This window comes from Mycteria americana, chromosome 2, assembly GCF_035582795.1.
Source record: "Mycteria americana isolate JAX WOST 10 ecotype Jacksonville Zoo and Gardens chromosome 2, USCA_MyAme_1.0, whole genome shotgun sequence".
Classification (NCBI taxonomy): domain Eukaryota; kingdom Metazoa; phylum Chordata; class Aves; order Ciconiiformes; family Ciconiidae; genus Mycteria; species Mycteria americana.
In genome coordinates this window covers 4,952,865-4,975,712 of record NC_134366.1, presented here as the reverse complement: position 1 = coordinate 4,975,712, position 22,848 = coordinate 4,952,865, and the positions used below count along the sequence as shown (strand labels likewise).

Here is a 22,848-nt window from a genome sequence, read left to right as displayed (position 1 = left end):
TCCCATTTCAGGCTCCTTACATTGCACAGAGAGAGGGGAAGAAAGAGTGAGGGCTACATGTGGCGTAGCTATTACTTTAAATAACTTGAATCACAGCCTGTGTCAGTCCCAGTCCCTGTCATGGTGTGTCAGCTGGGCAAGGGAGAAATGCTCTTTTCAACCATTGCAATTCATTGTCCATAAAAGCCAAAATGATTATAACAATTTGATGACCTCTACATGATTACAGAATGATGGAGATCCAAGCCATGGTTGGTCGTATATCTATAGGGCACTAAGAGGACTATAGTCTGAAAGACGTATTTGGTATTCCCGGAGGGCCAGTGTGCTCTTGATTTTGGGAGTAGATATTTAGCAAGACCTGCTGAGCTTCAGCTAATGTTTGCATCTCAGACAATTTGTGCAACAATATTACCAGCCAAAACTGCCTGCATATGCAAGCAACAAAGTCCATCTGTTCCTTTTTTATTTCCATTGAGGTTCCTTCTCTCAGATAAACTGACATTTTTCCTTCCACCATATTCAATCCTAGCATAATTCTAATATGAAACATACACAGCTGAGCCAAGCTTTGTGATGATCATTTGCTTGATTATTAGCCTTTCCTTCCTAGCTCTTCACTTATCTGGATCTATGGTGGTGGAAAACCAAAGAAAACAGGATCACACCCTAATCCAGATCTGCAGCTGCTTTGCTAATAGAAATGCCACTGCTCTGTGGCAGTGGCAACTGTCCCTAACTTTTAAGGAGTCCAGCTGTGCCTTAAGAAGCTCGAGAGGCTTTGAATTCCAGAACAGTCGATATAAGAAGTCCCCATAGCTACTATTTACATTGATGCTGTTAACCCACTAGTCCAAGCTAGTGCTTACTCAACCCTGCCAAATTCTGTTATTTATGTCATCTTTCAGAACACAGAAAATCATTCAGTCTCACTCTTCTTTTCCTCCCACCATTGATCCAGTCATTGTAAGAAAGTGAATTAATTACTGGGGCAGACTTAATTTATGGAATTTATCCTCTGTTGCTCACCTGTGTTGAAAATGACCAGCTGAGCAGAGACACATCCTTCCAGGACACACATCTTTCTCAGTGCAAATTCTGAAATCCCTGGTCATTATATACATTGCCATCCCAAATGGCTCCTTCTTCCACCGGTTGGAGCAGATTAGGGGGCAGGGGACTAAATGTCTGCCTTGGAAATCCCTTGTAAGCTGAGAGTCAAACACTGAATAGTTCTGCTGGATGCCACCAGACTAGGGGGCTTCTCCCCTTTCTTTCAGGGCAACCGAAGGGACTTGGTAGGAGATTCCCATCTCCCCTCCTGCCCAGCAAAGGCAAAAAGGAGATGCAGAGCTGCTACATGCAAAGAAAGTCAACCTCCATCCAATTCCATGATGGCCTGACCCAACTCTCATGCAAGTAAACTGTTCCTCTCTTACATCGATGGGTGATCAATGTTGACACAGTCTTCTCCCTTTTCTCTTTGTCCTGGAGCTAGTGGATACACTATCCCACGTTATGGCAGAAATCTTGTTGGAGTGAGACTTGTTGTGTGAGGGAAAGGACTACTATTTGAAATGAACCAGACAGCTGTCTGATTTTTCCTGTTTCTTCCTTGTTCAGAAAGTCTTACCCATTGAGTGTCATCCTTCCTCCCATTTTTCCACCCTCCCTGGAGACACACATCTTCCTGCCCTGTAATCCACATGACAAAGTGGGAATGCAGAGCAGGGATGAATCTCTAAAGCCTGAAAACTCCTGCATTCACTCAAAAGCAGCTCATTTAAGCCACTCTACCTATTAACAGGTATTCAGATTTTAAATTTATATGCCTACTTCTGACTTGATTTTACTTAGGATTTGCCTTACAGGCTTTGTTTCTTGGAATCTCTTCTTTCCTTTAAAGCAATCTTGTGGCATATGGCAATGTTTTTGTTTTTCTTTTTAATTCACTTTCTGGGAATGTAACAGATCAATGCGATACTTATGAGGCTATATGCAGTAATTGGCTAAGCAGTAATGAGCACATACAAAAACAGTGTTTGAACCATTCACAGGTATTCTGATAGTCCCGCTGGAAGGAAAAGCTTGGAAAACTGTGTGATATAAAAGCACACACACACTTTCACAGCAGAATATAAATACTTAGTCTGGAATTACTGAGAGCTCTGCAACCCTGGTGGGGGGTATAATTACCCCAGCCTTTATTGCATGAAAGAATGAATGCACGAATTAAGGGTGTGGCCCAGCTCTCTTTATGCCACATTAGCCATAGTGGGTTCCTCTCCGGCTGCCTTTTACCATCCGTTAAAGGAAGGTTTCTACCCAGCTAGCTGAGACACATCACCACACGATGTGCACATTCGTAATCTATTTCTGTCCAAGCCAAAGGGTTTATTTTAAGTCACTGCTTTGTGAGCACGTTTGAGTCTCCTCTGAACATAGACCCTGACCCCAGTTTACCTGTGGGATGGGGACTGTCCAGTGCAGGATGTCACTAGATACAGGCATGTCTTAAACCACTACAGCAAGCTCTAGGAAAGCTCATTTTATGCCAGGATCACTGTTTTATGTCCTGATGCAGCATCAATGAATCAGTGTGAATGCACTCCATGTCGAACAGTGTGGTGCTAGCATGCCCTTACAGAGTACAAATCTGCATGCACTTGACACTTGAGTCTTATTTCCTTACAACATCAGGAAGAGATGGAAAAATAGGAGGGAATATGATAGGGACCATTCATTACCTGTGAGGCGAGAATGGAATCACACAACCACAAAACTGAGAGATGACTTTGGGAAAGGCCAAAAAATTTAATGCTTCCTAGATCTCAGCTTTGCTTCTCTGAAGGAAAGCTGGGACCTAATATAATCTATAGACTTTTTATTTTTTTTCAGTTGTGCATCTCAGACTACTTCTGCAGCACCTTAGCTCATCTGTTTTTTGGTAAACTTTCTAGTTTCAGAAACTTTCCATGGTTCTGCATATTGATGTTTTTGTGCAAGGAAGGAAAATGGTGGTCCCTATAAATATTCATATCATGAGTGTGAACTTATTTAGAATTACTACTGCAAGGAATAATTAATCTCTTCCAATCTGTTTTTATTTAATTTTATTTTTTTACATTCAGATGGGATCCCAAGTTGTAATGATGGTAAGATGTTTGCAATGATTGTTATCATGTAGAGAGATAGTTGAAGGATACTCACAATATTTGTTTCACTTTTAATTAATTGGCTCCAATGCTGATGTCTTCGCTGGTGTTCTCATGTTCCCATTTAGAGACAAAACAAGCCACAGTGAAGGGCAACTCTCGTGTGTGATGCTGGCTTCGAATGAACGGGATTTTCAAACCTGGAAAGAAAGAGAGGATCTGTTTGATAAAAATGAGGAAGAAAGAAGAAAAGGACAAAAGGTGAAAGAGAAAGGGAGATGTGCTCAACCAGTGAAATGGCCACATATGGATTCACATTGCAAGACATTGGTGATCCCAAGGAAGACAAAGTAAAGTGCTCAGAAAAAGGCCGAACTATGTTTACAGCAAGTGAAAGCACCCACAGAGGCACAGGGATGAAACTGTGCCTTCAAATGTGCACCAATGTCCCTGGTTATTATTCCTGAGTATTCAGAAATGGGAAAATGGGTGGTACCTTCAATAAAAGGAGAGAGAAGACGGTTGATAGGAGAGCTTTATCACCAAAGATGCTTTAGGAGACTGTGTCAGTAAACACAGAGAAGGAGTAGTGTGTGCAGTGCTGTGTTTTGGCTATGCTAGAGACAACCCCATCTCCACTCATTTGAGTATAAAGAAATACTTGAGCTTAAGAATATGGGCAACTCGAGGCTTGGATGAAGTTTCTCTGTCTGAGATCTTCACTGAGAGTGAGATTAATTTCACCTAGCTTAAGTCATCTAGAAGTTAAGCACTGAGTTTAGGCTAAGCATCTGAGGTCCTTCTATAGCTATTGGAGGAAGACAGACACTTTCTGAAAGTGATTAGCGTCATCTTGATGTATGGCACAGGAAAGGTAGATCTTCTTCAGGGTAGAGGTCATGACATTTCCTTTAAATCCACCCCCCTGATGAAAAGTAGCATTTAGAGTCTTCAGTCCTTTCATATGCAGATCACAAGGGGATTTGCAGGATGCCAGACATGTGACAAATGGCCGTGCCCTCTTCTGCCATGGCTGTGCAAGTCCAAATGTTACTGAATGCAATCAGTATAAGACTCAGTGTGAAAAAGGACAAATCTTAGCTAAAGGCCTTGCAGATATTTTGCCTACATGTGCCTGTATACCTGAGCCACATAGATCTTCAGTCTGTAAAGTAACTGCAGAACAAGGTTCCTGAAGTTCAGTAGATTTACTGGTGTGTGTGCTGGTCAATCACATGGCTAAATCTAGCATTTGCTGCTGAAATACAACCACCAGGAAACTGATTCAGTCTGTAATAGTTCATGTCCACAAGACTATAACCCATTCCCATTTGTAACTTATTTTTTTGTTACAACCAGAGTAGACAATATTGACAGATCTTCTTATTGCTTCCCCAGTGCCAACCTGCTTTATGCTTGTTCCTGGAGAAATATGGTAGGTCTTGCTAATAATTTGTGTCACAAACAAGCATAGTAATTTTACGTATCAAAGTTTACTTTGAAGTACAGATCTGGTCAACATGGTCAATGGTGTGTCTGGTGTCATGCATCCAAAGTGGATGCATAAAAAGATTCAATGAGTCAAGTGCCAAAAGTGCCTGTGTCTTTCCACTGACTGTAAGGGAAACAAGTGCAACTAACATAACAGTGGCTCTCTGTAGTCAGATGAGATGAATGCCACTATTGCTAAGCATTTTCTTTTGTTTTAAGGGTTACGCGTAGGTGAGTTGCAGTAGATATGTTATCTCTTGACCTTAGTCAAACTTTGAGTTTTCTGGTCCTGTAAGCAAGGGAGGACAATACTGGCCAGGATTATGAAACTACAGTAAGTGCATGACTGTTGGAAAACTACACCTGAGAGATAGGTAGCAATGGTTCATTGTCAAAATTGAGGATGTTACTGAGATAGTGGCTCTGCTAAGATCTTGTTCTGGTGTGTTATTTTTAATTCTTTTATGCCTTGAGTGATGGAGTAGTGAACAGCTGTTAAAGTTGCAAACGTTATTGAGCTAGAAGGGGCAGCAGTACTCTAGAGGAGCAAGATTAGAATTTAAGATGAACCTTGTGAATTGTAAAACTGGTCTGAAGTACAAAGGAGGATGTCCCATAGAGAAAATTCACAGTGTTATAATCATACAAACACCAGATAAAGAACTACATTTACATAAGTCAAGAAGACCAAAAGAGGAAAATTTGTAAGAGAATGAGTTGATTAGTCGAGAAAAAATAAGACTCATAATCTTTAAAAATCTCTCACATTTTTGAGAGGAAGGGAATAAATTGTTTTCCAAGATGCATGTTGTTGGGCTTTAATTGCAATAAGGGAGATTTGGGAAGTTTGGATGTTAGGAAACCTTTCTAATGGTAAGCACTGGAATCGATCATCTAAATAGGTACAAGAATTACCATCCTTGAGGAAGGTAGAGCCTTTAGGACAGCCTAGATAAACTGCTGTCAGGAGGATTGTAAGTGTAATTGGAGATGCAGGGAAGACTAAGTAACCTCACAAGATGATCCATTTACTGTGAAGTTCTGGCACAGCATTCTGTAAGGCATACAAGTGCTCTGCCTATGGTTACTTTGTTTTATTGCTTTATTCTGCAGCCTTTATTAAGATGGTGAGTTACTTTGCTACTGCAATGTGATCCATAGATTTGAAAAGCCCACCTTCACAGACTGTGGCTGTGTGATAAACCTGACAAAGTTCACCTCAAGGCTTTTTTCTCCTTGGGAAATAGGTCAGAAGTTTCACCTCAAGGTCTCCCTTTTATTTTCATATCAGCTCAACATCCAGTGCCCTATAACACTTGGCGGTTTAAAGAAATTCACTATTATAAAGAAGTCTCTGATGTTGAATCAGCACCTTGGACTGTGCCAAAGACAAGCTGTGAATCTGAGCAGTTGAGCCATGGTGAAACAGAGCATAGAGCATACAACAATGATGAAATCTGGGTAACAAAACTCATGAAAATTACATTAAAAAGCCTCCCTCAAAACAACCAAATAATCAGCATTACTCCAGTGGAGCTTTGCAGCTTATGGCCGTAGAAGATTAGACCTGATTCCTCCTGCACATTAAAAAACCAAGCGAACTGTGATACATACTGAAAACTTTCCTATAGCAGTAACAATGGTTTATTCACCTCTTGTGTTTGTAATGAACTAGCAAGGCTTTCATTAGCACAGTCACTGATGTGTCATGCCCAGTGTTCCTGGCAGACTTGTTATTTTATGTAACACAATGTGCAGGGCAAAAAAAGAGAAGAAAAAAAAATTGGTTAACCTCCCAGTGATGCACTGGGCACAGGAAACTCAAAAGGACAATTGTTGCTAAATATGTTCACTTAGAAAAAAATAATAATTGCAATTTAACCCTCAATGTGGTGGCATTTTCTAGGGTTGCCAGAGAAACCAACCATTTCACAAGACAACTGTGCTTAAGTAACACATATATGAGAAGTTTGGTTTGGAGAAAGATGTAAGATTTTCTCCCATTTTATGGTAAGGGATTCATACCCCCTTTCTCACCAAAATGGCTTGCTCCTAAAGTGCATTGACATTTGTTTGGTTAACATCCATTGCTACTATAAGAGGCACATTGCTTGGTATATTAATACTGCTGCAAGTTGCCTGCTACTAAGCAGCAGAGCATGTGGTTTCTTTCTCCAGCATAAGCTTGGGGAGAAGAAATGCCTATTTTGGAAGACGCTTTCAGACAAAAGATGATCCTGATGAGAGCCAACTTTTCTGTACCCTTTCTCTAGCACTACATGCTGTGTGTCAGGAGAGCAGGCAGTGGTAAAGACTTCATGGTCCATAATGCTACTTCCTTTGGAGAGATGCTGCTGTCAACTTGGTGGTACAAGAGAATCAGGGTGAAAGAAGTATCTGGTTCCTGATGCAGGCTGATTTAGCAGTTGTTTGGGAAATTCCCTTTTGTGTCCCAGTTGGAAGACAGTCATATTTATTATTTCATGTCCCAGAATTGTCAAAAAAAGGGTAATAACAGTCCTTTCACTGACATGGTTGGCAGCTGTACAACTCTCATGGCCATAGAATTGGGATTTCCAGAGAGAGGTGCATGCTGACTCTGGAGCTAGGCAGCCTAGGCAGCCTAAACAGTTGTGTAAATCAAACCAATGGAGTGTAGATGTCTAAAATCGAGGGCTGTGATCACATTCTGAAAAGGCATACACTATGCATTCACTAAGAGGCAGACAAAGGACATTAGCTCAGTTGGAGCCATTTTCATGGTAGGTATCTACAATTAGGGGAGACAAATGCCACCTGCATAACTTTGTTGTACTTGTGATGAAAAATCAGGCTGTACTAACACATTTATCACTGCATGATACATGTTTTCAGGAAGTGCAGTAGGGTCTTTTACTCTCAGAGGAGAGAACAACTTGAAATGAAATTTGAAGCAAACTCTCCAAGGACATTCATGAGTGATTTTCTCTTCAGATGCCTTCAATACCTCCTTCAAGAGAAAACAATTTTTTAACCATCTTCTCTATCTGTCTGGACTAAATTGGTTATTGATATAAATAGGTTTGCCTCTGCCAATATTGAATTTCATTCATTTAATTGTATAATCACAGATTTTGTCCTGTTGTATATTCACTGATAAACTTTTCTCTTCTACTGGCTTATTATGGCCTGAAGGGAAAAAATAAAAGAAAAAGGAAAATGAAGAGCAGAAACAGGGAAGTGCTGTAGTAAGAAGGCTCACATATCCATATGTAGTGAAAATTAAAAAAAAAAAAAGAAAATCCGTCAAAAGAGAATTATGGTAACTAGGTGAACATGGAGGAATGTACAGATATTTTGTGTTCCTAACAAAAGGAAAAACTTGATCAGTCTTTAGAACATGCTTTGATTTCACTGAATCATGAAATACCCAAATGAAAATGAATCATGTGAACTTTATGCCTTTGAGTCTTGCTCATTAGAGGGTGACACACCATCTTGGTTCCTGGCACAGCAGGTGAGTCATGTGGTTGATAAATAACTGCTGATCCTCCCAGACAAGTTTCTGACAATTCAGGTTCAGCTTCACAAAGCGATTTAAGCGTCCAGCTCTGTAAGAGGGTATTACAGGCTCTGAGTTTACCGTACAGGGAACAAAGGCAGCCGAGTAGTTAGGGAGGGAATTTTCAGCAGTCAGCATATGGAGCAAGTGGGTGCTTAGACTGGCTGACAGCAAATGCTAAAGAGGGGGATGTGTCTGAAATCTTCCATCTTTCCTGGATTTAGGAGCGTTAAGTCAGGGATTCAGCCTAAAACCCCTCCCAGTTCTTGGACACTTTACTCATACTATCAGGTGTCAGTTGTGCTCAGGCACCTCTCTTGCAGAGAAATTCTCAAGTGCTTTACATTGACTCAACTGCCACCTTGTACTTTTTACATTAGCAAAATGGGACAGGTTCTCCTTCTAGCCAGAAAGTGAATTGAGCCCAGGAAGAAGCTGCTGAATATTTGTGTAAATCTGTTTAAATCAGTGGCATTACTCTTATAGGAAACCCCACCTCTGAACTCCAACTTCTTCTGTATGAACAACACTGAATAGAATACATGGGGAAATATTTTCATTCCAGCCAGATTCCTTTCCATTTCTGAGATGTTGGGACAAGAATACATGGATCCTCTAGCTCTTCCCTGCTTCATGGCATTGCTCTTCTCCACAATGGTGAGAGTCAGTGATGCCTCAGAGGGGTGAAAGTCTATGGGCAGAAAGCAGGAATTGCTGTAGTCTCTGAAACTGTGAGTAATATAGTTTTCCTAGCAATTGCTGATTGCCTGCTAAAAGACTTGGCTGGCAGGGTCACAGGATAACTAATTCTTCTCAAGAGAAGAATAATTTTAGTTTGCTGAAGTTCCCCTGGTTCTTCCAATCATTTGGCCGCTGAACTGACATACATTCCCTCTGCCCTTCAACTTTGACTGTTCCTTCACCTAAGTGGAAAATTCCCAAAGAAGTCATGTTAGCCAAGACCAAATTTGCAGTTGCTGACATTTGTTTCTTGTTCAAATAGTAGAGAGGTCCTGAGCAATTTGACATGTGGGAGCACAGAACAAAGCCTACCACTTAAACAACAAGTATATTTGTTTTTTGACTGAAATGTTAAGTGAGGATTTTGCTACAGCCCTTCAAAACCTGATTTGTTTCAGACAAAAAGTGAGTTGGTCCTGGGATCTTGGCAATTAAATATCCAGTACTGTGAGCTTGATTTTTCACTCAACTGTCTCTAGTGTAACTAAATTAGAGAGTTGTTGAGAGTACACTGGTTTAAATCATCTGTGAAGAATCACCCCTCAGCTAAAAATCTACTTTCTCCCTCTTGTTCCCATCAGATATGTTCTTCACTGCCTGTCCTAAACACTTACATAAGGTTGGCAGTCATCTCTCTCTATTTCTAGATACATAATTCCAGAAAAAAAACCAAACCCCATCTTCAAGTGTGATGTGGCACATAAGCTAAAACCATACCTAGAAAAGCTATCTGCACAAACCCCAGCTCATCTGATATGCAGGACACTGGATTTTGCCCTTTTTTGGTTCCTGGTGGTGTATGGGGACTGGGTATACAGGCCTCTCATTACTTGGCCAAGTGCTGGGGTCTTTGCTATCAGCCTGAGTAAGATGGGATGGAGCTCATTTTGGGGAAAAAGTGACATGATGAGTTGGGCACCAATTAGATCTACATTCTGGTGGACATTTCTGAAGAAGTCCAACTGACATGTTGCTATTCTGCTCACGTCTTCTCTCTCCTCTTTCCTCATTACACTTATACTGTTGATTTAATTTGTCCACTCTGCCAATTCCCTCTCCTTCTCGTGCAGAATATTTGTTCTTTTGTGCCATCTCCTTCTATTTCCCCACTTGGTGATTCTTCTACACACAGGACAAGGCCGTCTCTGCTGTCTCTCTTTGCACAGCACAGAAGGCATAGGGGCTCTGGGTATCATTACCATGCAAGCAATTAGTAACAACACAGCAGTGATGATCATGATTTTGTTCACATCAGACCGTAGACGGTTAAGATTGGCTAATAACTCCATGCATCTTTTTTAGATGTGTATTTTCCCTGTTTATATGTAATGGTTTCTGTCTTTAATTTATTTCAGATGATTTTTTTTCTTTTCTGTCTGAATGACAATTTTATTGAGTTATTGTGGCATCGAGTTCCAAAATAGGAAATGAGAGGTAGGTAGTAGTTATGAAGAGACCAATGGAGAGTCCTAGGATGAAAATATAAGCATATTAACTAACTCTCAAGGTGGGTGACCAACCCGCTGCTCTCAAAGCACATTTAATTTGTGTGTTGTTCACATATGCCACTGGTCAGACTAAAGGTCTTGCTTGCCTGGTACCCTGTCTCTGGCACAGTCAGGGATGCCTAGAGGAGACTGCAGAAATCAGGGCAACATTTTGCAATGCTTCCCCAGCCTCTTTTCCTGGGTTCTAGAAATTTTCCTTTGAGGGATTCCTTCTCATCTTATCAGCACTAGTACAGAGGCTGTTTGGTTATCCAGATCCTAATTGTAGGAAGAAGTGAGTAAAGAGGGAATTTCCTGTGGACACAGCTGAATATCTAGGCAGCTCCATCCCACAGGTACCAATTTGGACACATGGAAATAAACTATTCATAGAGCTCTGCTTTCCCTAGTTCCCTGAGGTGTGTGATATATGCCCTGTGTCTTGGGCATCTGCTTGGTAGGACCAGAGAAGCTGGTCACTTAAGATTTTAAAGTCTCAGAGACTGTTTGCAGTAAATAAAAAGTTTCACTGAACGGAATACAACTAGTGTCGATTGTATCATATATTAAAATTCCACCACATACCATGTTTGGCTAAATTTGATTTTTGATTCGTCTGTCACATGGTTCCTCACTGAAGTCCCACTGTAATTAGAAGGGTAAAACCAATAATTAATTTGTTCCTATTTCTTTTCTTTTTCCTTTTTTCACTGCTACAGTTCTGTTGTGTAAGTGTATTTTAAAACAGAAGGAAATAAAATTGGTTATATGGAAAATCAAGAACATCTGATGTCTAGAAAGAATAAGAACTTGGAGATGACAGGCTGCAGACATCTGGATTTTTATTTAAGCAGTCTTCAGCTTTGTATCTGAATTATCTTTTGAAAGCAGAATACATTTCAAAAACCCTTATTGACTGTCTAATACTATCCAGGTGTATATTTGATTTTATCTTCATACTGACATATTGTCCAAGTAAAAAAGCCTTGAATTAATTCAAGTACAATTTAGAAGTTGACACCAGTGCATTAAAGTAAGAAGAGGAAGAAAAAAGAAGAGGCAGAGAAGTAGGCTGATTTTAAATACCCGTATTTCACAACTTGTGCCTGGGGAGTTAGTTTCTCACTCTGGATCAGATTTTGCATAGTTTGAAGTCAGAGCAAACCCCCTGATTTACAGATGAAGGTACCACCAGCCGTTAAAACAGGCAGAGATCTGATAACGCAGGGGTTAATCTGAGGCATGTATACAAGTCCCACTGTGATAAAACCAGAGGCGGTTAGACCTTTTGCTCCGAAAGACACTCTGGCACTGCCGGGACATTCATTTTGCCTGCAAAATCAAGCATGTAATTTCCCTTCTCCCTTGCTCTGCCCTTCTGTCTCTGTCTCCGGCCAGTCCTGTGGCTCAGCGGCAGCAGCCAGTCTCCCTGGTGACAGCCAGGACAGCCGACCTTCAGCAGGGTGGTGTGAGATATGCTTTCACTGCAGGACGTGGGCTAAGAAGCCCCCAAATTGGCTTTTTTCCTGCCGGTCAGAAGGAGAGCAGGAGAGCAAGCCCGGGGAAACCCTGAGACACTTCTGTGCTTGAAAGAAAAAAAATGAAGAAATGACGTAAATTAAAAAAAAAAATTAAACACCCCCCCCCCCCCCATCTGCCCCTCAGCATCCAAATTGCATCCATAGAAAGCTTCCAGCTTACTGGCAGTGTTAGGTCAGATTTACACGGTGGTCACAGAGATTAAAACTGATCCCTGCCATTCATCAGTTAACACCAGCTTGTGTGAGCCTGTGTAAATATACGTGTTTGTTCGTACAGCCGTCAGGCTTGGCATCAGAAACAAGTCCAAGTCTCCACAGAGCCAGCAGAAGAGACATTTCTACCTGTTTTCAAATGAAGCAGAGGTACTTAAGTCTCTAGACTGAGGATTTAGTTGTCAGTTTTATTTACTACTTTTGGATGTTATCTGCTGCTGGTGAAACTGAGCGTGAATAACTTACCAGCCTGCATAGATAACTTTGCTTTTTGTTTCAGTCCAGCTCGAGACAGAACTCCCGTAAAAGCTTTCATTCCAATCCGTGTGCTGAATGATGATACAGGAGTTAAAGAAGTGAGGTTAAAATTCCTGAGGCACTCCTAAAGACTTTTCCAAGAATTTTAAAAAGCCTCTTAAAAAAGGCAGCAGAGATCGAACACTGTTAAGGGAGGGGGGGAAAAAAAAAGGAAGAAAAAACTTTGGCAGGCATACAGTGTCTTACATCAAACTAGCAGTCAGCATCTATGCAGACGTTCTTTCCTCCTTTTGTGCAACACCCCTTCCCTCCTACAGACCACCCAAAGCCCTATAAATAATCCAAGGACTGTATTTTTTCTCCAGATTTCTCTTCAGACCTCAAAGGAAAAATATTAGGCAAAGGAAGGGAGAGAGGGAGAAGGGAAAGTGAGGAGGGGAGAGAGAGAAAGAGGAAAGATGGCTAGTGAATTCAAAAAGAAAATGTTCTGGAGGGCAGTGGTGGCCGAGTTCCTTGCCATGAGCCTTTTTATTTTTATCAGCATTGGCTCGGCTCTGGGTTTTAGCTTCCCAGTCGTGGGCAACAAAACATCAACAAGGTCTCAGGACAACGTGAAGGTTTCGCTGGCTTTTGGGTTATCCATTGCTACCATGGCACAAAGCGTGGGCCACATCAGCGGTGCACACCTGAACCCAGCTGTGACCCTGGGCCTCCTGCTAAGCTGCCAGATCAGCATCTTCAAGGCACTGATGTATATCTTTGCCCAGTGCCTGGGGGCAGTGGTGGCCACAGCTATTCTGTCCGGAGTCACTTCCTCTCTCCCAAACAACCTCCTGGGGCTCAACTCGGTAAGTAAAAACTTTTAATTCCCTCTCCATTTTTTTTGAGTAGGAATGTAACACCTGTAATCTACTAAAGATGTGTGTGTGTGTGTGGGGGGGTGGTGATGGTGGTGATGGTGATGGTGGTGGTGATGGTGACCTCAGGCAGCCAATTGCTTATTGTAGCAGGGGATCCCGTCCTGACTGATACCAGGATGGATCTATGTCATAGGGACGGTCCTTCCTCCCCACTGCCATTTCGGAGTCTTAGGACATTATGGTCATGATCAGTTTTGCTTAAGTTCAATTTTGTACATCCAAGTTGCTGAAAGGTGCCTTCTGACACCAATTTAACATTGAAATCACTGGCAGTTGCATGATTGAGTCCCTGTTGCGGTTCTGAAGGTCTCGGGTAACCTGCTGATGAATGTGCATATACCGATGTTGTTTTCGCTTCTGTGAATGTGGTTCTTTTTCAATACTTAATTAATGGTTTGTGTAACCTGATGATGCCTGCAATGAAAACCTATGGGAACAGTGAGAGATGCGTAGCAAGAGAAGCCCTATCACCAAAGGTGTGAGCACTACCTGTTGCATTAGGCAGAGTGCTCGTATCCTGCCTGATACAGAATCCCAGCTGCACTTTCTGTGTGTTTCTCCTTTTGCTGTGCAAAAATGGGAAAAACCCTGAATCCTCAGGTGTAGACTGGAGAAAGATGGGAGGCAGCTACATTTGACAGGGGTGCAGGTTTCAGCCCTCTCCCAGCCAGGCGCTCGTATATCATGCTGCATAAAACCTGCCTGGTCACAAATCCTCGTCCTCAAAATACTGTCATTTTACTGTTGTTGTACCATAACAGCAGAAAAAAGGATAGATACACTTTTAAACTTGAAATCATCCCACTGTCAGAGGCACTGCTACAGCCACTGCAGTACAGAGAGTACTGTAAATGGAAATTGCCTTCTAGTCACTTATTTCACCTGATTCTGTTAAGAACAAGTATTTCACATCTTTTCTATGGTCCCTTTCTTGCAGAATATTCCTGCCTGCAGTTTGAAACTTGAGCTAATTTGAAATCTTATGCCCATTTGAAGTCACAGGGATATTTGGGGCTGCAAATACTGTAAAGCTACAAATACAATATCTCTTCAGAAATCGTTTAGGCAAAAGGGAAGGAAAGGATCGAAAATTTAAATTAACAAATAAAGTAATATGTTTTTACATGCTGTGGCATTACAGTTAATTCAGAAAATGAGGCAGTTTTTGAAAACATAATAAAATCTGATATTAAGAAGGTGATTCCTGAGCAGCTTAGTATTATCCACCCCCGTGTTACTCTGCAGGTTGGCTGCTTACCTCCCTTGAGCCTGGTGCCTGCAGGTATTCCATCATGCCACTGTTTCGGAAATTTTGATGGGTTAATCCAAAACGTTTTGTGGGAGAAGAGCGAATCATTTTATTAACTCCAGCAGGCTCTGGCTGTGTGTGTGATACGTGATCTTTTCCTCTAAAACCACTGGCAGAGGGAACTGCTCAACCGCATGGGACAGGGTATCCGCCCAAGTGGTTTCCTCGAGAGGTCCAACTGCCATTAAACATGGGAGGTCTGGTTTCAGTAGCACGTTTGGTCTTCCCTTTTTGCTTGCCACAAAATGCTGACAGCTGGCTCCTTCCTCTATCCAAGAGCCCTGAAACTGTCCATTTGTAAAGGGGGTGTAGATGGTCACCCCAGACTCTTCTTGCTCCTCAGTCAGTAACTGTCCAAGCTACAAAGATATAATTCAGAGCTCTGCACCAGGACGTCTGAGAAGAAAAGAGCCTATGGGGACAGATGGAAGGATCAGGAAAGATCAGGAAAGATCAGTGCAGTCACTGATGTTAGTAAGCTTAGAAGACTACTTCATGAATCTCAAATATTGCATGTTAGGGTGGAAGCCTTGTTCCCCCTCCAGGGAAACCTCTGGAATACAATAAAATACATAATTTTCAAGGCCATCAAATACACTGTAGGCAAAACCAGATAGTGTAAGTCTCCATCATGCCTATTTTACAAATCTGGTAACACTTTCTGTGCATGAATTAATGGATAAAATGGTTCCTAAGCACTGTGAAAAGTCCTGGTCTCAGTGCTTGTCACTGTCAAATATTCAGAATTTTGATTTTTTATTTTCTCTTTCATGTCTAGTTATAAATATTCTGGCTAGAGGAGCAGTGGGGAGACCTCCCAGGAGATGGGGAGGGCAGCAGCTGTTCTTCTCCCTTGCAAGAAAGAACTGGAGAGGAAAGCAAATCCATTCGTTTCCCACTGACAAGCTGGGACTGTCTGGAGAGAGGAGGTGAGGGCTGAGGGGGGAGCTGGGTCAGAGCCCAATGCAGGGGAGAACGGCAGAATGGCTGTCCTTGTGCAGAGCCGATCACAACAGGGTATATCTTGAAACCACAGCCCAGCACCAAGACCACACTGCCTCCTTCAGCAAATAGATGATAAGGAGAAACCACAGAGATTTCCTTTTATGTCATGCTTTTGGACCTGAGGACAAGGAGGGGAGGGACAGAGCTGGCATCCCTGCCAGCTGCTTTGTCTTCCTGCCCTTCCTGTGGAAAACGAGGTGTAGATTCGCTATTGAGAAAAAGAATAGAAAGAAAGGGAGTGCTGTTTGTTTGACAAGGTTGGGAAGAGGGCTTGGACATGCATGACTGTATGCTCTGTTCTGACCCTGCTGTGCTCTTGGAGGGGTGTTTTTTACAGGAAAATGTGGTGGGAGCAGTTTAATGGAGTCAGTGGCTATCCAGTGTCCCCAGTGGATACTGGGTGGGATCGCATGCCTGAACTTAGATTTATCCTGCCCAGCTCTAAGTCCTGCACTGAGGGGCCAAGTGAGGAACCCATTTCCAGAGGCTTGTCTCTAGTTCACAGAGAAGGAGAGACAAAGAGACGTACTTCAGCCTTTAGATCCTTTGAGTTGTCCTCCAGAGACAGCCAGCTCTTTTTTGGTGTGATGAGGCTCCAAGCTTGAGAGACTCTGTTAAGTGTCGAAAATGAAGTGGGATGGATCTGTGTGTTTCTCGTTGCCCAAAGGGAACAAGGGAAACACAAGTAAATGAAGTACAAAAAACAGCCGTGGAAGGTGCAAGTCTGAAGGGAAGGAAGGGAGAATGAAAAAGCAGAATGCTCCTTTAACATGTTCAATATTAAGGTCTGTTTTATACTAAGACAAACAAAACAGTCACATATGAAGAGTTTGATCCAAACTTTACTGAAGTCAATGGAAATATTTTTAGTTACTTTGGCTGGTTCCGAGTAAGACATTGTGGACAATATTCAGAGAGGTTTTTAGATTACTGAATCCTTTTAAGACACTTAACTTTCCACATATTTTAATAGTGGTAGGGGTGCCAAAGTAAAAACTTTGAGAACTGGAAAAGCTGAAAGAGGAGTATGCAGTGTGTTTGTTGTTCTAAAAATTTAAATATTTTTCCTTACATCATCTTGTATCTTTTTTTGGCAATTGGATCACTACATGTTACAAAATTCCACTAGGTAAAACTGTAAGAATAGAGAATACCTAATTCAAAATGCACTCATCTGCCAGAATAGCTGGCTATTGTCTAGTGAGGACAGATCTGTACTTTGCATACTGGAAGAAACTATTCATCACGGGCAGTTAATGACCAACAAAGAGCTCAAGCAGGAAAGGCGGGTGAGAGGAGACTTCTGTACTGTAAGGTAACACAATATTTGTGGTTCAGCAATGATTATCTTGAGAACTTTTATCAAGCTTTTAAAAACATGCTGAGAAAATTTCTTTAGCTCAGGTTCTTTTTACATTTTTTTGTGAAAATAATCAGAATTTGTGAAAAATGCAGACACTGCTTAACAACTTCATAATTTCTGTATTTTGGCATACTGATTAGAGTGCTAGGAAATGTGCCCCCTAAGTCTTGGGGCTACAATTTGGAAACTATTTGAAAACTCTGCCTTGAAGTTTATGATGAAAGATATTATTTTAAAAGTTATAATTGAATCAAAAATTGTAGGCAAGGAAAACAGACCTGAAGGTAGCGTTGCTCAAGGTAGATAAAGAGAAAAGAAAAACAAACAAGGATAACAAATAGAAGGACTTGGTTTTCAAAAACCCTCAGTGGACTGATAAACGTTGTTTGTATAACTGAAGAACTTTCTGGAAAAGCCAGAAGAGATCTGTGGTCAGTGGATTCAGAGGTCTGGAGTGTTTTCTTCGACAGGTGAATAGTCATATAGACACCACTCCTGGAGCGTGGAAAGTCATTTTTTGCTGGTAGACCCTTTAGATTTCCAGTGTGATTGGCTGTGTCTCTGCCACTACTGTTCAGCAGAGTGTCCCCAAAGTTGGATCAGCTGTGGCAGAAGAATTGGTGCACATAAGGGTGCAATGCCCTTTAGTGATAAACACACAGTAGCCAACTCCAAATCCTTTCTCAAAGACAGGGAGAAAGGAGCCCTTTGCTGTCCTTGATTCTTCATACCAGGGCATTATCTGCTACTCTGAGACACCTTCCACCCTCACCAAAGTCACACTACAGAATGAGTCCCCTTTCCATAAGTAATCCCACTTAGCCAGAGTGTGGGCCAGCAGCAGCAGAGCAGCTTTGAACCCCTATGCTGGAGATGGCTTTTTTCTCTCCTGTCTATGTGTCCCCTAGCTCCAGCCTTATTCTGCTACTTGGGAAAGCTGCAGGCTGGACAATCTCTTGTCTCCAGGAGACTGGAGCATAGGATGGGGCATATGATGTGTGGATCCTTAACTTCTGCAGATATATCGTCTTATCTCTAGAACATCAATGCTTGTGATTTTTCTCCCAACAAATTTCCGAGGCACAGAGACCTCTAGTGCAAACATAAAATTGCCCTTGCACTGGGACTTCCCTTTCATAAAGTTGAGACCTGCCACACCTTTTAATGGTGTGTGTGGGTCAGTATTGATGTTTTTATTCTGATATTCCTCACTGAATCTTTCCCATCCTTTAGAAAGTTGCCTCAGAGGGGATCATGGTCAGGAATCACCAGACTCCCCACATTTGGTCCAAACCAGTGCACCAGCAGTGGCCCTCTGACCATGGGGAGTGGGACTTGCATGGTTGGCCTTGATGACTCAGTGTTTACCTTGTGATTTCCCTCTCTCTTTGTGCCCGCGCCCTATGAGTCTGTTCTCCTCCAACCTCAAATTAAACAAAGTTGGGTTGAGTTGGAGGAACTTCCAAAATAAACTGAACGCTTGACAGTGTGAGTGGACAATTGAGTAAGTAAGTGATGCTGCTTTTCCTCTGAGTCAGTATGGAAAATTGCAGTTCCAGAGGTGCCGCTGGATGGATGAGACATGCAGCTGAGTTCCTGACCTCTAGTGCTTATTGAAAATCCTTGGATGCCTTTTCTCAATGCAGATTATACACTGTGCCTTTCTCAAGTTTCAATACAGTGAACTTCATTCTCCTTGTCACTGCCCTCTGCCCTCCCTGTTTTCGATCCAGTGTAGGCTTCTCCTGCCAACCTTGCTTGTGCTGGGACATCTGTGTGCTTAAGCACTAGAGCTTCTACAAGGGACCAGAAGTTGCTGCATTTTTAGAGTGAGCAAAATGTTTCCCGTACATGAGATTAGTCTGGGATTTTTATTTCTTAACAAAGAGTGCCACAACAATAGCTCATTATTCAATTTCAGTTTTGCAGCAGCAGTCTTTTATGGCATGCCAGCATTGTATTGAATCGCACCAGGCCAGGGAGGTGGAACACAGGAAAGGCACCTGCTCAAAGCTGGCCGTAGTCTTGGCCGCTTTCTAATGTGTTCACACAGTGACAGCAGAAACATCTGGGCTGAGATGTAAACCTGATGATTATCACCCATCCTCCAGAACATTTGGGGATAACAGGGCTTATAGCTCTATTCCTTATCTCAGGTGTCAGAAGTTATTTCTTATTTCCATTTCTACAAAGATTTGCTTAGTGCTTCTGCTCCATAATCATATAGCCATGCCCTGAGCTTTTGGCGAAGAGCACTCAGGGATGCAGCAGTGTGGCCATTTCTGGCACAAAGCAAGGCCCTCAGTGATCATCCACCTGCACACCGGTCTTCTGGTGCTAGAACAGAGTGGTTCAAGTGGGTTTTATACCATGAATTGGGTCCACATCCAGTGGATCCAAGGTCGACTGGTGCATTGTCTGAAAAATGCTCTGCAAGCCTCAGATTAAAGGTCCTCTTTAAATAGGAATGATAGAAATTGATGAAAGAGGTGCACAGAGGGTTGTAAAATAATGAGTTGCAATAGACCTAAAAACATTATTAATTTGGTAGATTGGTTAATATTGTAATTCAAATGGAGTCATGCTGGGATTTTTTTGAGAACTATTTTTTTCTGTGTTTGACCAGCTGTCAAACTAAGTAGGATTAAGTATAAAATCTAAGGAAATTCATTTTGCCACCACCCTTCCTGAGTGGTGAATAAACAGTTAATATTTATTTCCTTTCCTTAGCTTTGTATGTATTATTGCCACATGTATTCGGATATTTTGTGTGTATGTGTATACACACCTCCACACATACACACACACACCAGAGACAGATATATGGATAGATAGACAGACAAACAGATAGAAAGATTCTTCAGATGAGGTAAACTCAAATTTCATTTCCTAATTTAAATTCACTAGAAATTAAAAAAAAAAAAATCTATTAGCGAGTGTCAATTCTAAATCAACATCTGGCATGGCAAGAACTGCAGCCTGAGGACAAATGGAAATTTCCACAGAAAACATGACAATGAATATTATGGATCCCTTCTGATTAAATTGATGCAATGGTAAAAGCAACATATAAGTCATTGTAACAGGGCTCGTACTTCAGCAGATAATTTGATCTTTCGGGTGGGTTGAGGGTAGCATTTCTTTAATCAGAGAATCCTAAAAAATGTCACTATCTGGGTTGTATACAGCTACCTTTAAGAGAAGCATTTTTTAAAGCAAGGGTACTAAACCACATCACAAGTACTAAAGGAAGAAAAAATAACCCTTGAAAAATTTCCTGTTTGTCTCAAGAGGAAATTGCCTGTTTTCTTTAGAGCAGTAGTACATTTTTGCTTATTTGTCCATTTTCCAGTTTAATTGAGAGAATTCAACAACAGAGAGATCTTTACGTGGTATCACAATTGAAAATGTCAAAGAAATCTTCATTCTTAGAAAAATCTCCATTCCGGAGTTAGGGAAACCAGATCAAACTATTGTGCTTGTGCTCAACTTCATAGATAGCAAACTATCTGTATGTTATGTGTCTTCATTTCTCGGTTTCTGTATTTCCCTGTCTTTAAACTGTTGTCTCCTTATTACAAATATGCAGATGCAGAGGCACCCTTTTCATTGTGGGCTGATGCAGTACCTGGCACAATGAGACATCATGGGATGTGGCTAGGCTCCTCAGTACCTCCAGATTACTATTAATACTAATGTCATGGAGCAAGTGAATGCCTCCTGGAGGTTTTTCTGGCCTGGCTGGGAGCAGCATGTGGTCCTGTGTATTTATTAATGTGCAATATAATGGGAAAGTATTGCTCTTTCTGGCATCCAGAGCCAAAGCTAGTGCTGGTGTTTAACTGCTGCAGCTCCACTGAAGTCAATGAGATCTGAGGCTAAGGCACAGCATTAACCTGCTAAATCAAATATACAGAGCCTGACAGGCATCCTGGAGGAAACTCTATAAACAGCAGGAGGGCAAAAATGTGTCCTGAAATCTCTGCAAGGGGATCCTCTTTTGGCATTTGTGGATGAGAAAGGAAAAAAGAAATCCTCTGTATATTTTCCTGGTAGAGCCCCATGCATCCCCTCTCCAGGAACCACTGAGAGGTACCACAGAAAACCAAACTTTTCCAGGCTCTTGACACTAATTCTGTGCCAAGTGAAGTCAATGAACACTTTCAAAGCAGAACCGTGGCACATGTTTCCTTACACATATTCTCCTGAAGTTAATGGTGACTGCATTTGGACTGAGGAATGAGTAAAGTCAGGTTTGACCCCTTTTCCTTCCTTTGATAAGACTTCTTGTCTGATGAACAAGGTGGAGAAATGAAGGAGCTGGAATTGTTCCCCTAATTCCTGAAATCCATTGCACGTATTCAGAGCTGGTTTTTAACTCCATGGAAATGCCAAATCTTCAATGCTCTGCACAAGACTGACTGTATGAACTACCTTGGACTTGGAAAGTTTGAAAACTTTACAGGTTTGCTGGAGTGTTTGTCTAGAAGTATAAAATGAATATTGCTTTGGTGCAATTGCCAACAACCATACTGTGCGGTTTCTGCAAATCCAGCTAGTTATTCCAGTAACAACACAGAAAGGCAGATTTTATTAGGCTCAAAATTCAGATATGCCCAAAATTCCCCATTGAAAGACCATCTCCTTCTGGGCTGACAATACAGGAGATCATAAATAGCTCCCTGGTATAAATGAGTGCTTCAAAAGTGTTACTGAGAATGAACCATTTACTTGGGTTTTGCTGGGTAATGAAAAGAAAAAACAACGCACCATTCCTCATCCTCTGAATAGAAGTTGTTTATTTCTCAGCAGCAAGATTTAAAAAAAAAAAAAGTTTCCCCAAAGCAGCTTTCCCAGAGGCACATCAAAAAGTAAAAGTGTAAATGAGACAAACGGTGTATCTCTAACTAGCTATGCTAAATGGAAGTCCTATAGAGGAATTGACTTTTACTGTCATTGGCCTCACATGTAAACTTTATGTGCTCTGATTTAATATAAATGAAACCATCACTCTTCTCTTTATGGCGTACCAGGCTGCTGCAACACAAAGCCCTGGCTACTTTCTCATCAGCCTGAAGATAGGGTGGGAGGAGGGAGGTTAGTCTTGTTCCTGGAGGGTGTCTGCTGTCCAAAGAATGGAAAATATGATTTGTGCTTTGGGAATTGAATGAGTCCCCTTTAGAGCTCTTAAGGCTGTATTTATAGGAAGGATAATCTCGCAGAGGACAATATGTTTTGTCCCTAGGTTCTGCTGAATGCTTCTATTGTTGATCTAGGATACGATCCAAAGCTAATTCTTTGCCTCATAAGCAGCTTCTTCTGAGTGTTCCTGTTGTACAATTTTAAGTGAAACTCTTTAGATCTTTGCCTGTCTCTACTTACTAAAGAAATGAGACTTTTGTACTCTCTGAATCCCTAACATTCAAATAATGGGTATAGAAACATCCATCTCAGAGTGATGCAGTTAAATAGCAAGGAGAAAAGAGAATAACTGTAGTTAAATAGCTGGGGATAAAGCCTCTGAATACATTTTGACTGTGAGTTAAAGGAAGGTTTATAGCTATGGAGATCTGGGACAGACTTCCAGCAGAAGAAAGGTGTATTTTCAAGATGGAAGTTATCAAGTTATTTTCATGACAGTGTTGGAGCTGAAAGAATGAGAAGAGTCAGACAAAATGACAGGCCAGATAGTGGAAGATGGTTTTCAGGGAAGGAGGGAGATTAATTTCTGAGATTACATTTGAAGAACATTGCATTAAAGAGCTTTGCCCAGCTAAACACTTAAATGATAGTTGGTATAAAGCAGCATAATTAATATTTCCAG

At 41.5% G+C, this 22,848-nt stretch overlaps 1 protein-coding gene across 2 annotated transcripts in view; it reads left to right on the top strand.

The window, feature by feature from the left end:
• Nucleotides 1-12,807: 12,807 nt before the first annotated feature.
• AQP1 (aquaporin 1 (Colton blood group)) overlaps nucleotides 12,808-22,848 on the top strand; it is a 414,009-nt gene continuing 403,968 nt past the window's right edge. For both annotated transcript variants that reach the window (XR_012774102.1, XM_075492271.1), the window contains exon 1: nucleotides 12,808-13,275. Coding sequence is in view for 1 of the 2 variants with exons in the window: in XM_075492271.1 (XP_075348386.1) it covers nucleotides 12,886-13,275 (390 nt within the window). In the remaining variant the exon portion in view is untranslated. The remainder of the gene's footprint in view (nucleotides 13,276-22,848) is intronic.